At 40.2% G+C, this 15,852-nt stretch overlaps 1 protein-coding gene across 1 annotated transcript; it reads left to right on the plus strand.

Annotated features, from left to right (window-relative positions):
• Positions 1–1,664: 1,664 nt before the first annotated feature.
• Positions 1,665–13,374, plus strand: cyp27a3 (cytochrome P450 family 27 subfamily A member 3). Its single transcript, XM_023404495.2, has 9 exons — positions 1,665–2,050; positions 3,628–3,818; positions 5,447–5,646; positions 6,878–7,075; positions 7,783–7,946; positions 8,240–8,406; positions 8,877–8,958; positions 10,001–10,204; positions 11,119–13,374. The coding sequence occupies exons 1-9, from the start codon at positions 1,775–1,777 to the stop codon at positions 11,290–11,292; spliced, it is 1,656 nt and encodes a 551-aa protein (XP_023260263.1). The 5' UTR covers positions 1,665–1,774; the 3' UTR covers positions 11,293–13,374.
• The last annotated feature ends 2,478 nt before the right edge of the window (positions 13,375–15,852 follow it).

A 15,852-nucleotide genomic window follows, 5' to 3' on the forward strand; every position in this document is an offset into this window, starting at 1 on the left:
AGCCAGGCATGGGCCCACTGCGGCCTTCCTGCTTTTTGTCTTCCGTATTTAAAGCAAAGTTGGCGCCTTTCGGCACACGTGCGCTCCATCAAAGCAGACAGATGTGCGCACCTCTGTTTTTTCCCTGCACGCCCCGTTTCCCGTTCGTCCGATTTTCAAAACTCACGGGAACCAAAAGTTTCTACGTTTGTTTGTTCCCCCGTTTACTTTTCTTATGCTGTTATTCAAGTTATTGTGGCAAAGACTCTGCTGGGTCTGGGCCGAGAGATCCGGTTGAAGTGCGGTCGGCCTGGTTTTCGAAGTCCAACAACCCACAACCAGGTTTGAAACATACAACACGTGCCGGACGGCCATTACTGTTTTGGCGGTGGGCCTGAACACGTTTGTTAATTTCCTGCAATTTCCCCCATGCCTGTCATTCCTTTAGAAGCAGGATGGAATCAGATTACATAACATGCTCTTTTATCAGAAGACAGATTCACACAATGTGAGTGCTCACATCTTCATGGACACAGAGTCAACCAGCAAACATCAAGTCCACAAGCAGCAGCACAAATCCATAAACTGCAACGGTAAGTGAAGGTAAACTACAAGTAAGTAACAGCAGCTGTGCACGAAGTTCAAGTTACTGATAAATAAGTTCATAAACATACAGTTCATTCATTTGAAAGCAGTTTGGACTAAATGAAAGGCTTGAATGTCACATATGTTAATCCTGTGCCCAGGGACAGTTAATTCTCTATTATATTTCCTGAAGATAGACATCAGAGAGAATCATTAACACAAGGGGCACTGACTTTGTGAATAATCAGTTGTGTATTAATTAAGTGACAAGTGAAAATATGGAAGGCAGGAACTGCATTACTCTTTTTAATTGAACCCCCCCACATTAAGGGCTATTGAGTGCAAATCATGAGCTAATACTGCAGACAGACAGACTCTGGAGGTAGCCTATAGGCTTGCCTTCATCCGTCAGGCTAATAGCTGAAATTGCTTTGAGCCACTAAGTTACCACACTAACCCCATAATATACAGTACCTGTGTAGTGTCCCGCCTAACAGGTCTCATTCACATTTTGAATTGGACATAAAGCGTAACATTTTAAACACTCATTTTGATGTAAGAAATTACACAAACAGCATCAGAGCCCCATTCATTGTTACAGAGCAAACTGGGATGATATTATAGGGTTCTCCCTTTGGTTTCTAGCTTAAGAGGAGAGTGTTGCATGTTCACAAATATTCACCAGTCTGTTTTGGGGCACAGGAATAATAAATGTGAATTCTTAAAAAGGGTTGGATTCTCCTTTAAATGCACAATCCATGATTATGATATAGTCTTCCATTTTCAAAGCATCTGGTGCAGAAAAATAACACTAAAATTACTTTATTTTACTTTATTTACTTTACTATGAATATGAGCAAAGCAGGAGAAGCGGTATGTAAATGCAGTTTGTTGTTATTGTATTGTTGTTGATACTTTTGGCACCTGCTGCAGTAGAGTATCAGAAATATTACTTATTAAAATGCTATATATTAGTAATACTGCATTGAGGTTAATCTCTTAAACCACATTAGCAACAGGTGTCTTAGAGTTTGTAGCTGCAGTTTATGACGTATCGAAGTCCATAGTTGGCTCAGAGGTTGGATCGAGCTGCGCTGTTGCTGCAGATAAGGAGCCATTGTGCAGACTGCACGTCAGAGACGCGGACTAGGACTGTCACGTCTGTCTGTACCTCAGACACCGCGGGAAAGAGACGCTTTCTGTTGTTAAAATGTTGAGGAAATCCCTGATGAACGTCGGGTTGCGAGTCGTCAACCGACAGCAACAGAAAGGGATTCAGAGATTTACAGCGGGACTCAGTCCGGTGAATTATGGGGAAATCCAGCGCCGCGACGCATCCACTACTACCACCACCACCACCACCACCCCCGTGATGGGAAACAACAACAAACTGAAAACTATGGACGAATTAGGCGGACCGAGTTTCATGACAACCTTATATTGGCTTTTTGTGAAGGGCTATTTCAAAACGACGCAACAAATGCAAGTAAGAAAGAAATGAGTGAATCTCTGCAGGATGAGGAGTGACATTCACATAACATGACATGACCTGCCCTTGATACTGTTTGTTTTTCATCTTCAGCCACACTGCAGCCATGCACGTGTACTGCAGTTATTCTCTTACCCTGAATTCAGCGTTGAATGTAATTTTAAAGAGAAGTGGAATAGGTTACTGTTTTTTATAAAGGATCAATCCACCTAAATTACAAAAATATATATTTTCTCACCAGATTGATCTATCCCTGCAGGTTTTTGGTATATGTGCATTGATTTTGCATCTGAGATTTATTCTTTGTCCCAAGTAGCTCCACTGGAGCAGTGAAAAATTACATCTTCTCTATGAACTACATGTACTTTATTCAGTTACTTCATGGAAAAACTAGAATTACCACCTCCTGGTTGGAAGACCTCTGGCAACCAGCCAAGTCGCAGGAAATATCACAATCTCCCCTTCCTGATAAACAGCACTGTATAATAGATAAAAGTGTTTTTGTATAACATCCTTGAATCCAAGCGGATGTTTGTACCAGATGTAAAGTAATCCCCTCTGGGTGTTCCTGATTTATTTACAATCACAAGAACGTGAGGTCACCCTGATCTTCAACTTTGACCTTTGCTCACCAAAATGTAATCAGTCCATCTCTGAGTCCAAGTGAATGTCTGCGCCAAATCTAAAGAAAGCCCCTCTAGGCAATCCTGACGTATCACATTCAAGAAGCCAAAGAAAGTGCTTTGGGAGGTCACGGTGACCTTTGACCTAATTTCCTATACATTGTATTGGGTTGGAGGCAGATATTGTAGCTGGATTTTCAGTGCAGCTCAAACTGGATGAATGTTTTACAAACAATGCTGCGGCTGACATTTCTCAAACCGTTGCATGTGTTACCTGTCAGCAGCAGAGGAAACCAGCAGCATTTATTTACATCCTGCTTCTGGTAAAAACCATGACCCTGACTCTACCACTGTACAGTCACACAACACCCCTCACCATTCTACCACTTGGTCTCTCCCAAACTTTTAAATAGCTCTTTGGACACCTGTGTTTTCTTTTAAGACTTTAAAATCATGATATTTGTGTTTGCCTGAAAAATACCAATCAAAGAACTTACTAGGATTAAACACACAGTTCAGGAAGTTCAGTTTTTACATTATGTCTTCAACATACAAGACTGATAACAAGGATATAAGAACTCTGTGTTGCAGCATTTTGGTTGCGATAAAGCTCAGCCTTTTTGCAATTTGCCATTAAAAGAAGAAGAGGACTTTTTCAGCTACACACCCTGGAGAAGAGACGTGACCACAGAGTTAAGTGATTTGAACAGACACTGAACTAGTGGCCTCCATTACTGCACAAACGAGACTCGTTCATCAAACTTTTAGTCACTTCTGTGCAATTATTTAGGAATGTGCTGCCCCAAAATGGAAACTTAATGTTAGAATAAGTAAACTAGCCAAATTAAAGAGTGTTTCTCTTGCAGCAATTTATGCATTCATCTCAACTGTGTTAATTTGTGTATTTTTTTTATTTTTATTTTTTTTCAATTTATCATTATTTGCTCAAAGATCGAGCACAGCAAGATCTACGGTCCTCTGTGGAAGTCAACGTATGGCCCTCTGGTCGTGGTGAACGTGGCCAGCGCCGAGCTGATAGAGCAGGTGTTGAGGCAGGAAGGGCGACACCCGGTCCGGACTGACATGCCGCACTGGAGGGGCTACAGAGAGCTCAGGAACCAGGCCCATGGACCTCTGACAGAGTGAGTTAAACCCTCCTCTAGCTTTGCATCTACTCCTCAGGCCAGAGAGGATATAAAGCCTGGTGTTCTCTGAGAGATGAGCGTCCTGATTTAACAGACTTTATGTCACAGCATGGCTGGATAACCACCAGGTTTCCAAATCCTTAACAATCCTCAAAAGAACAATATCAGCTGAAATTAAAAGGCTGCATTGATGTTTTTTAATTTATAATGTGTTTGCAGTAATGTAAAGTTTGTTTTTCTGGTCTTTAAAACAGCTACAATCAAAGTTTTATAATAACGATAGATCACATGACTACTTTTAATGTGAAAGGACTTGGTTGTAAAGATGAATCCACAGAAAATGTTGACTTAACTCTGCGGTTCCTCTCAGCTCTAATGAGCATTTTCGTGTCTTTCAGCTCATTGTTTTGGTTTTCCAGCCTGTAACTTTACTGTTTTGGTTCATGCGTGGTTTTCATGCAGCAGGCTTCAAAAAAAGATCTAAGAACACACTGTACACTACCAGCTCAGCACCAAACAGCACAGTTAGTGACTAGTTGGTTGGGAGAAATGTGAGTATTGTATTTACATTCATTAACGCAGACTCAAACACGACTCCAAAATGTTTGCAGATGTATGCATAAACGGGCATCTGTCCGCCACATCAACTAAAAACTGCAAAAAAGCTGAGCTAAAAGATGCTAATATGCTTGTTCCTCTCCCCCCTAAGTAACTGCAGGTTTAAATTCAAAGAACTGCATTTTTTTATCAGGAGATTCATTGGTGAATGTGGTAAAACAATACAGCCAAATATGCACTCATCTTAACAACTTTAAAACTCCTCCAAAGTGAATATAACATAACAAGTATCGATTCAAGACCACAATGCCTTCAGCACTCTATAACACTGATATTCAGTCTTAGAAATTGTTTTATTGAAGACAGTTTAGCCAGACATACAGTATTTATAGTCAAGCTGACATTTGTACTCTGCTGTGTGCAAATCTATAGTCGTGTAGAGGGGACTTTTCTTCCCTCTCTGTGCCTTTCACTCCAGTCAGAAGTTTTCTTTCTTGACTAACAGCAGCTTTCCCTCACTGGTATTCAGTCAGTCGTGTCAGACTTGTTTTGGCAGCCCTCGACGTTGGTAGTGAATACTTTGACTCTGCAGAGCTGCTGAAGTTATGCGACGGGCCTGGGCTCTGAGAGTCAAACCCAGGAGCCTGACCTACAGAACCCCCTTTACTATTTCAGGTGTTTTTAAAACGATTATTTTACAAATCAAAGACCAGTTCAGAGTAAAAAGGAAGAGAAGCGGTTCCCAGTTCTTCACTTATATTGGACTTATTAAGAAAAGGATAAGTCTGGTCAACAAATCCCATGAAAACAAAAAAAACAAATAACACCTGTGTCTCTCCACGTCTGCGGCTCTCAGTCTCTGACCTACTAATCATGAAGAGGATGTTAAACTTTAAAAACAAACAGGGAATTCGTGGCATTCGTGTGTGTCATAACTTCTGTGATTGGAAGTTTCCAGTGAAATGGTCTACACCTCAATCTTAGAGCAGTAAAAAGGATTATTTCAGTTTTTACCAGTCTGGGCTTGTCTCATTCTTTACCTTCTTAATCCTCTTTTCTTTTTTTAGGATGGGGGCCAAGTGGCTGCGCATTCGCAGCATCCTGAACCCTCGGATGTTGAAACCCAAACACGTCTCCTCCTACTCGAACACTATCAACGAGGTGGTGACGGACTTCATCAGCAGAGTGGCCCGGCTGAGGGAAACCAACGGCCACGGAGTCATGGTCAATGACCTGACTGGAGAGCTCTACAAATTTGCTTTTGAGGGTCGGTAGAGAACAAATAAATTAAATGTTTTTATTTAATTCCCCCCAAAATCCTAATTTTCCTCACAAGCTCACTGGACAAAAGATGCATGTCACTTTTTAGGTGGTGGTTTAATAAGTCTTATATGAATGAAAGAAACTGCACATTCTTACAACTTAACACAAGTTGAATGTTACAAGAACAAAGTTCTCTGCAAAAGAGATTTGTTAATCATTTCTTCTTCAAAAGCCAATTCCAAAAACACAGGTCACAGCAAGACGAAAAGCATTTCACATGAATGACACGTACAATTTCAGATAGATTGCTGCACTTGTCCTTGACTTTTTGACTCCTGCAGAACTACTTAAAACTTAAAAGTTGCTTCACCTGAGTGTTTTGCAATGACTGTGTGAACACCTTGACAGCTTGATGTAAGTGGAGCGGAGTATTAGTCACTTGTCATTCGGGGTGTTGACTTTGACACAGTTGCTGAGTTGTTTGGCCTTGACAGCTGATTAGACTCTGTGAGATAAACTGTGGGTTTGATCCTAGAACCTGCTGTGATCCCACAGGGAGGTTCAGGCACATTATATGACCTTGAACCATATCATTTGCAAAGTTGCAGTTCATTTGAGGTTTTGACTATTTCATATGCTCTTATGAAGCTCCATTCATATGGGAATGATATTAGAAGAACATGTGGGGATGTTGGTGAATACGCTCATTTGCTGTCAACATGTCAAAATGAAAAATGACACATATACTACAGTTCAGTATTTGGTCACTCTTGGTCCACATACTTTTGTGTACTTCTGGTCTAGGCCCCTTCCTTTCAGGGAAGACCCTCTGCTGTCTCGTCATGACAATGCTGCCGTGCGTAAAGCGAGCTCCGTGAAGAAGTGGTTGTGATCAGAGAACCGTCGCCTCAACCCTGATGAACTGTAATGCAGACTGTGACCCAGACCTTCAGTGTTAGACCTCACCTCTGCTGAATGGGAGCAAATCCCTGCAGCCAGGTTCAAACCTGAAACAGAAAAGTGCAGGCTGTTATAACAGCAGGTTTAATGCTCATGGTTTTGGGATGACATGTTCAACAATCACTTACAGGTGTAATTTTTAGGGGTCCACATACTTTTGGCCAAAGTCTATATGCTAAACATCATTTAAAATCACCCCTTCTGACCTCGGATGGTTACAGAAGCCAATTGTTAATATTATAGTCAATGTATGTTCCTTTTCTTTTTAAATGCAGGTATCTGCTCCGTGTTGTTTGAGACGCGTATGGGCTGCATGAACGAGGTGGTGCCCGAGGAAACCCAAAAGTTCATCCTCTCCGTGGGGGAAATGTTTCAGCTCTCCCAGGTCATCGTCCTCTTCCCCAAGTCCTACTGGCCCTACCTGACTTTCTGGAAAAGGTTTGTGGCAGCCTGGGATCATCTCTTCAAAGTCGGTGAGCAACATTCACTTCAACCAGCAAATCAAAGTGTAGCATCTTTTGAGCCAGCTGCTATTTAATAGTTAGCAAGTGATGCTCATTGTGATGAGCAGATGATTTATTTCCCTGCTCAGTGTTAACTCACTGAAGCCTGATTTTTTTTTTTCCCTTTACACGATCCCCTGAAGTCACTCTGAATAAACAGACAAATTCATTCACATCACATGCCGCCACTATGAGGTGAAAACATTGTTTAAAAAAAGATTCACTTTCAGGAATTCTGAAGTATGGCATTCTTCCCTTTTTTAGAAAGCATTTGAACTGCATCCTCAGTCCCAAATAACACACTGTCAGTTTGGGCCTGGGCTCCTGTTGGCTGCCAAGTCGCTCAGTTCGCTTTGCCTGGTAGTGTTAGTGTTGTGAGTCACTCAATGCTTTCTCTGTTACTCCCCATTAATGGTTGTTGTTTCAAAAGGTTACTAAAGTTCAGACTTCCTGGACCTTTTTTTAAGGTTCTGGTATCAAATAATTTCAAGGACACTAAACTCTGGTGATTCACTCAAGGGACAAAGTCCAACCCACATGTCCTGCTGTTCTTTCCTGCATGTAGGCGTCTGAACACAGACTCTGTGTGCTCGTCTTTCGCCATCTAGTGGGCAAAATGTGTGGAGGCCGTCTCCTCTCACTTTCAGTTCTCCCTCTCCCTCTCCTGTGTCACGCAGCTGAAGAGTTGGTCCAGAAGAAAATGGAGGAGATCCAGAAGCAGGTGCACCTGGACCAGAACGTGGAGGGAGCGTACCTCACACACCTGCTGCTCAGTGATCAGATGACGTTCACCGAGATTCTGGGCAGCATCACCGAACTCCTGCTGGCAGGAGTCGACACAGTGAGTAGATGGTGTGTGTGTGTGTGTGTGTGTGTGTGTGTGTGTGTGTGTGTGTGTGTTATTGGCTTAAAGAATATATTTTTCTATCAGTTATCTATGCACAAGGCTTCATTGTAACTATTTGAAATAAGAGTTTAATCACTGTGTTTCAACACATAGTTTAGATCTACTTCACATTCGAATATAGAGATTAAAATGTTGAAATGACCTGAAGATCTCACTGCGACGACACACACTGAAACATTGCGGCGAACAACAGATGATAACGCCGTGTGTGTTCCTCTGTGTTGCAGACCTCCAACACTGTCTCCTGGTGTCTGTACCACTTGGCGAAAGAGCCAGAGATCCAAGAGAAGTTATACCAGGAAGTGATAGGTGTTTGCCCCGGAGACAAGATGCCAACCAGCGAGGACATCGCTCAGATGCCCTACCTGAAGGCCATCATCAGAGAGACGCTACGGTTAGAGAGTCTTATCAATAAGACATCCACTGGTTTGTTTGGTTGTTTAAAGGATGTTTGCTCCGGCTGAAAGGACCTGACATCAGATGTTAAGATCTGTCTCACAACTAGACAAAGGCTGCAACCTACATTCGATAAATGTGCAGGGTATTTTCTTGATTTGTCATTAAAATGTCAGTTAATAGTTAGAAATGTCCAGAATAATTTCCCAGAGTCCAGCGTGATGTATTCACGTCTTGTTTATTAGACCGTCAGTCTAAAATCCCAAAAGTCTTCAGTTTGCCATCATGTGTGACAAAGGAGATTATCAAATGGAAAAATGACAAAAACAGTGTATTGATGATCAGGATAGCTGCCAATTCATTTCCTTTCAGTTGATTATTAAATTAATAAACTAAGTGCTGCAGCTTTAAACTAGACGAATAAAAACATGGAAGTCACTGACTCCCACTGTGTCCTGCGGTCCCCAGGCTGTATCCGGTGGTACCAGGAAACGCCCGCCTCACTGTTGAAAATGAGATTGTGGTGGGAGATCACCTCTTCCCCAAAAAGGTGAGACTGTGTGTCGGACTCAAATTTTCCATGTGGCGTCTTTAACAAAATCCTTGGTTAATGAGAGAAAGAGATATTCTCACTGTATTCAGTAAGAACTGGTGGAACTTATCCAACTTAGTCATGTCATATATGTCCATTCACTTGGAATAAGATTGGGAAATGTGGTAAATAAAACTTAATATAGGTTTTTATGGCCAAAATGTGCACATTATCGTTGGAATTTTTTTTTTATATAAAATAAATCTATAATACAGCTTCATAAAAATATTTCATATCGACATCTTTCAAAAAATACATTTTGAGTCGGTAAGAAATTGTCTTAATGTAATTTTAGATGAATAATTTTACCTTAATACCATTCAGAAAAGGAAGTAGGGGAGCTACCCCATCAGTATGTGTTTGTTTGGATAGTTTGATGAGAGGTTAATAGCTAGGTGCTTTGTGAAAACAGTTCATTTATCAGAGCTAGTAAAGTGATGCGGCAGGTGATCAGTCTTGTGCAGCTGCTGAGTGACAGGAAGAGAACAAGACTTGCTCCCTCTAGTGGCCTTGGCCTGTTATTGTTATTTCATCAACATAATCACTTGGTGTTGTCATAACCTTTCATTCCAGGTTAAATACTTTTAACTTTGACACTGAACTTTCAAGCATCTTGCCTTCACATCTTTATCCATCCTGAATTTATGTCTCTGTTCTTAACATTTCAATTTCCTTTTTAAAAGGTTTCTCTTCTCTTAATTTGTATTTGAATGATTTATGATTTTTTTAAATATTTGAATGCGATATGTAAAGCACATTGAATTGTCTTTGTGTGTGAAATGAGTTATACAAATATGCCTTGTGTTTCATGTTTTAATGAGATCAACTGTGTCTCATATAGAACCTGAGAACAAATGGAAATCTAATTTCTTAAGACATTTTTTATGTGAATTTCACCTGCTGGAGCTAATAATGACAACGCTTTAGGCCCAACAGCTTTACCTCCCTCCTACTGACTTTGTACAGTGTTGAAGTTTAACAACATTGTCCTCTCCCACAGACGCTGTTCCACCTGTGCCACTACGCCGTGTCCTACGATGAGACGATCTTCCCTGATGCCCACACCTTCCTGCCGCAGCGATGGCTCCGGGGGGCGGAGGAGAAGTCCAAGCACCCGTTCGGGTCCGTGCCGTTCGGTTTTGGGATCCGGGCGTGTCTGGGCCGACGGGTGGCAGAACTTGAGATGTATCTTCTCCTGTCCAGGGTAAGAACGTGAAATGCTAAAAATGTTGCTGTATGTGTGCTTACTGTGTAAAAGTTTGTCTGTTCGTTCACACTCAAACATTAACAATTATGAGCCAACAATAAATCAGAGGTGTGTGTATTTTTATCTTGTTGTGGACTGTGTTGACCTGTGCGTGGAGGGTTTTACTGCTGAGGTTTTTCACCTATAAAAATCAGGTTTTATCAGTGATAATAATCAAAACTCCAACACGTGTGGAGGAGTCACGACACTACAGGATGCTACTACAGTTCAGATAGTCACAGTGTCAAATGTCATTATGCAGTGTCAGAAGTTTGTATGTGAATGTATTTTTCCTTTATAATGTACATATAGCTTAATTTCAATCAAAGGAAATTTAAACTCAAGTTGTAACTTTAGTTCTGATATATTTTAGAAGTTTCGGTTCATAATTTGGTCTTAGTGTTCCTGATCTTTCTCTTATTATTATGATCTCTATGTTTGTAGCACTTTAAATTTTATTTTCACTGTATTCTTCACATGAGTTTGTGTCCATTTTTCTTTATTTCATTTCGATTTGTGTTGTCTACATCCGTGACCTTTGACTCCAGCAGCATCCAAACCAGCGGCGTACACCCTTGTGAATTGAGCAAGTTAAACACCAACCTCCCAGGAAGTCGGTTACTTTTTAGCTACATTCAGAGAGCAGCACTGACCTGTAGTAACTGTTGTTATTCTTGGCATTGGGATGATACAGACCACAGATCAATTGTCTGACTTTGGACTGAATCTTCTGTCAGCTACTGAGCCGGTGCTAATCATTACCTGCAGTGTGGACTCTGTCTGCGCTCATGTGGCTCACGTGAATAAATATCCTGCCAAAAAATATAATTTTCACTCACTTGAACAGTTTTCTCTCTCTTTTATTTTCAAAGTTGATCAAACACTATGAGCTGAGGCCAGATCCTGCTGGAACCACAGTGAAGCCCATCACCAGAACCCTGCTCTGCCCTGCTGAAGAAATCAACCTGCAGTTTCTGGACAGAGGAGTGGAGCAGGAGGAGACGAGGACGGCAGCAGCAGCAGGAGGAGGAGGTGTTTCTCTGTGAGCTGTTTTAGTATTCACACGGTGTTGTTTCCTGTCACCAGGCACTTGTTTATCCAGTGTTCACATCATGAGAACTGGCTGGATGGAATGCACCTAAACTGATGCATAAAACATGAGCTGATTGAGGCGGTCGTAGGCTGTACTGTACAGAATACAAAGCAGTATGTATAGAATTTTAAAAAATTTGTATTAATGTAAATATGAATTCTTTAACCAACAACAAAAAACTATAAAGAGTCAAAAGGGTATTTTTCTCCAGGGATTTGTTAAGTTTCACTTCTACAAATGCTGCAGTTTGTTTTTTTTTTAATTCGTCAGCTGTTGCCTCGCAGCAGGAAGTGTCCCGGGTCCAAACCTGAACCGACCCAACCTCCAGTTTGAGTCTTGTTTCGTTTAGTTTCCCCAACATGAAAATACATACACTTTCACGTTCTTTATTTTTCTTCCTGTCAACACATCCCATGAAAAGACAAAAACCAACAACAGTTCAGTGTAAACATTTTTAGAAATAGGGCCCAAAAATAATCCCTGACCCTAATGGAAAATGATGCTCAAACAGAAGGAAAAAGTGCATGTGCTGGGGACTACTTTCAGCGGCGGATGAATACACATTTGCTCTTCTGGTGTGTATTTCTGGCAGCGGGACTGTGTATGTGGGATTGAGTCAAAATAATTTACTGTGTGTGTGTGTGTGTGTTCATGGCAATGCTACAACAGTGACTCACTGATGTGTTAGTAATTGTTTTTTGACAACATGGAAGCGCTTTGGTGATAAAATGCATCTGGCTTTGACGACAAAGACGATACTTGTTTTGCAAGATCAGTTAATTGTCGGTCGAAGTCTCTAGAAAAACGAAGAATATAGCCAGCCTTATCCTTTAAGAAAGGCCCTGGCCTCAGAGCTGTAGTTGGTCCATTAGGTGCAGCTAAGCCTCTGCTAAAAGTCATTAAGGGTAAAATGTAAACATCAAATTTTTAAAAAATGTCTGCATCACCAATTCAAGTACTTGTATTTCCCTTTTAAGTAATTTTAAAATGATATTTTACTGTACATATTTAAAATTGACGTACTAGAAAATATATAAATATATATTATTTAAAATGTATTTTAAAATCCAGACCCATAGTGTTGAGGAAAATAAAAAAAAAACAAAAAAACATGGGCAGTGAGTTGAAAATCTTAACTTGGAGATACTGTTTTTTACTCTTTATGTTTGAGTAAAATTCATCTTGTACATACAGAAATGTAGGTTTAACCATGTTTATAGTTTTGATTTGTTTTATAATTAAAACTCCCTGTTTCTTGTTTGTACAGTCCAATATTTTATGTAGCGTCTCGTGGGTTTAACAGAGCATCAACATGACAGAAGCTCTTTAAAGAGATTTAAGATTTAATGCACAAAGGAAATGTAGACACAGCTCACAGCTGCGAAACACGTAATGGTCTGTGGCGATAACGATGGTGGTGACACAGTTCCAGAAAAGTCTTGGAATCAAAATATAACTTGTAATTCTCTGGAAAAACAATTTGTTCTCTTATCATTACATTTTATTGGCAGTGACATCACACATTGTTTCATTTCCTGTTGGATGAAAATGGTAAAGTATCCTAGTGTTCTTACAGTTTCTTACAGTATTCTATGACAAACAGTAAATAGTAGGTACAATATGGAATCAGGGCAAGTAAAAACAAACAAATAAACAAACACACTATTGTTGAGAATCCAGGAATCGTTTTCTTTTTGATCTTCCCTCTCAAAAATACAAACTTCAAAACTGTACGTATAGAATTACCGCTATGAACACACATTTGACCTTTTTGTATAATGAGTACGGTTCACTCTAATTGCTCTGTGCAAACAATCCCATAATGCAGAACAAAAGAAGACATATTGATGTTTGTTCGTTTCAAATATAAAGGTGTTCCATGTTGTGTTCTTTTGTAATAGAAGAAGTGTTATTATCGGTTGTGTATTTGTGTCATGAAGTGACACACATGGACAGTATAAACATTACACTGCAAACAAGAATGATTTTGTCTCCATTATCTAGTGCTTAATAAAATAAAGTGATTTCTTTAAAAGCATGTCAAATTTTCATTTTACACAATTTCTCTGCTGATAGACTGATACATAAGGTTTTGGTGTTTCGTGTTGGTTTCATTTCCCAAACGCTGCAGTGTTTCTGTCGGTTGTCTGTTCAGCAGCGGACCACTGCCGCTCTCTTGTGGACTGTTACAGCACTGCAGCTTTCTCCAGTTTGCTAATTTAGGTCTTATTCATTTGCTTATTTTTGTTAATGGAACAATTAACATAAAAGGACATTACTGTAAATGTGTCATATTCCCTGGTTTTAATAGTCACTCTAAAATTACCCAGTGTGAGCTCAGAGACACTTGGGCGGGACACAAAATATCTGATTTATTCCACAGCTCTGAAACGGGATCATAACTTTCTTAAGTTCCTCTTAAATCGCAGCTAGTAAGATTTATTTCATTTTAGGTTGCAGAATTAGATAAGGCCCATTTTCCAGGAATCTTTATGGGCCATAATGTGAGTTTCATCTCCATTTGTACAATCCATATTTCTGTCTCTCAGCATAGAAATCCTCATCAACTGCTCATTTTCTCCATATCATCCCCCGTAATTGGGACAGATGTAATAAAGAGAACCAGTAACTCGCGGCGGCTTTTACCTGAATTCACCTCATCAGTGGCCGTTTCAGAGCTGGGGGAGAAAGCGCCTCAGTTTTCTCCAGTCAAGACATGACTTGTACATATCTGTTGATTGTTCAGTGGTTTTTAGGGTTTGGGTTAGTGTGTCTTCAGTATTACATCTAAGAGCCGTGTGTTTAACTTGGGGTTATTAGTCATGCAAGATAAAAAAAAAAAAAAACTTCTGTGTAACTTAACAGAAAAAAAACAGTTCACAAGAAAGATGTTGAGCAATGTGAGTCAGCGTCATGACAGGAAACATTCTGTTTTTTGGAAGAATGAGTAAAAGGACGTCCAACACAAGAGTGATGCCGTGTGTGTGTCGCAGACTCACCGTTTATGTGCCAATTGTAGTTGTAAGTGTGACATTGACTTCAACCACGTTTCACAGTTGTCATCAGCAGATGAATTTTTGTAATTCATTTCTTATTATTATCACATGACATAAGCATGCAGCTTCAGTCGCATGATATCAGGTGGTCATACGAGGGCAGGTTTTAACCCCGGTCTCTGACATGGAAGTCACGTGCGCAGTTTTGTTTCTAGGAATTTGACCGTGCACATAAATTAGATATGTAAGCTGTTGATATTTTTAGACTATATATGTTTAGGTTTGACTATTTTAGTACTTTTATGCAACTACATTTATTTGACAGCCGTATTTACCAGGAACTTCGCTGGTTGAATATCTGCTGTTCGGTTTATAAAATATGAAGCAGTGTTTCCGGTTGTCACAGACTCTCTGTGGACTATTTTATAACTAAAAAATTTAGTTGGCACTTTACAGAGAGTCTTGTAAAAACGTGTGGAACATTTTGCAGGAAAGAAAATATGAGACCGTGTTCTGTGTTTTACCTGGCTGCGAGACAAGTTTCCCCTTGGGAATGATAAAGTGGAAGGAGAAGTTGATGGAAAAGCTAAGTGAAGGATTAACATGGAGGGTTTCACAGGCTTTCTTAGGGTGGAGGGTTGACACTTGGCAACTTGGACTCACGTCTCCTGGCTACAGCCCTGGTCTTTGGCACTGTCAGCTGACCGCCGGTCGATGACCTTTGACCTCTTCACATTCGATGCTTTCTTTAGGTTTTCACAGACAGCTGAAGTTGACAGCAAATGTTTCTCTCTCCAGTCTCTTGTCGAGTGTTTCCTGCAGGTGCTGCATGTAACGCACTACACCATCCACCTGTATGTGACCACTTGTTACAGCACCTGAGCCGTTGCCATGACACCTGAGAAATCTCCATCTACTGATAACGGTGAGATACGGTTGGAACTGCTTCTATTCTATTCTATTACTCTATCCCATATCAAACTCTTTGTGGTTAATTTCCATACAGATGTCTTATGTTTTAGGGTCCTGATGAGCTGAATGTCGAGCGGTTCCTCTACAAGGGATCTAGTCAAAGTATCACTGAGCAAAAATGATGAAGGTGTCAAGAAAGACTGAATATAAAGAGTTACAACTGGTGGTCAAATTTAACTTTAAAATGTACAAATATAACGTATGTCGCTATAGGACTACTTTTACTTTACTTAAGTATTTCTGTTTTCTGTCACTTTATACTTCTACTCCATTACAGTTCAGAAAAAAATACTTTTTTACTCAACTACAATTAGCAACCAGCTACACTTTTATGCCGTATTTACCCTATATGCTTGATAAAAACTGATTTCAGAAGGTTTCATTTGGAACTTACACCACAACTAATGATTAAATTATTACTTCATAGTCAACGCAGTGTGACAATAGATTATGTGCTATTCATATGCATTCTTCCTCATCAGAGCCGTGTGTTGTCCATTACACAAAGTGACACAAGTGAAGATGACTAAAGAAAAGAATGTATT

Source organism: Seriola lalandi, unplaced genomic scaffold (genome assembly GCF_002814215.2).
Source record: "Seriola lalandi dorsalis isolate HSWRI2012SDOR001 ecotype SW California unplaced genomic scaffold, Sedor1 jcf7180002054245, whole genome shotgun sequence".
Taxonomy (NCBI): Eukaryota; Metazoa; Chordata; class Actinopteri; order Carangiformes; family Carangidae; genus Seriola; species Seriola lalandi.

What these genes read in the sequence shown, in the direction of transcription:
- cyp27a3 (XM_023404495.2), top strand. Translation starts at nt 1,775, where the DNA reads ATGTTGAGGAAATCCCTGATGAACGTCGGGTTGCGAGTCGTCAACCGA. An exon ending in AAACGACGCAACAAATGCAA is followed by an intron (nt 2,051 to 3,627) that starts GTAAGAAAGAAA and finishes ATTTGCTCAAAG; the next exon opens with ATCGAGCACAGCAAGATCTA. An exon ending in ATCATCAGAGAGACGCTACG is followed by an intron (nt 8,407 to 8,876) that starts GTTAGAGAGTCT and finishes TGCGGTCCCCAG; the next exon opens with GCTGTATCCGGTGGTACCAG.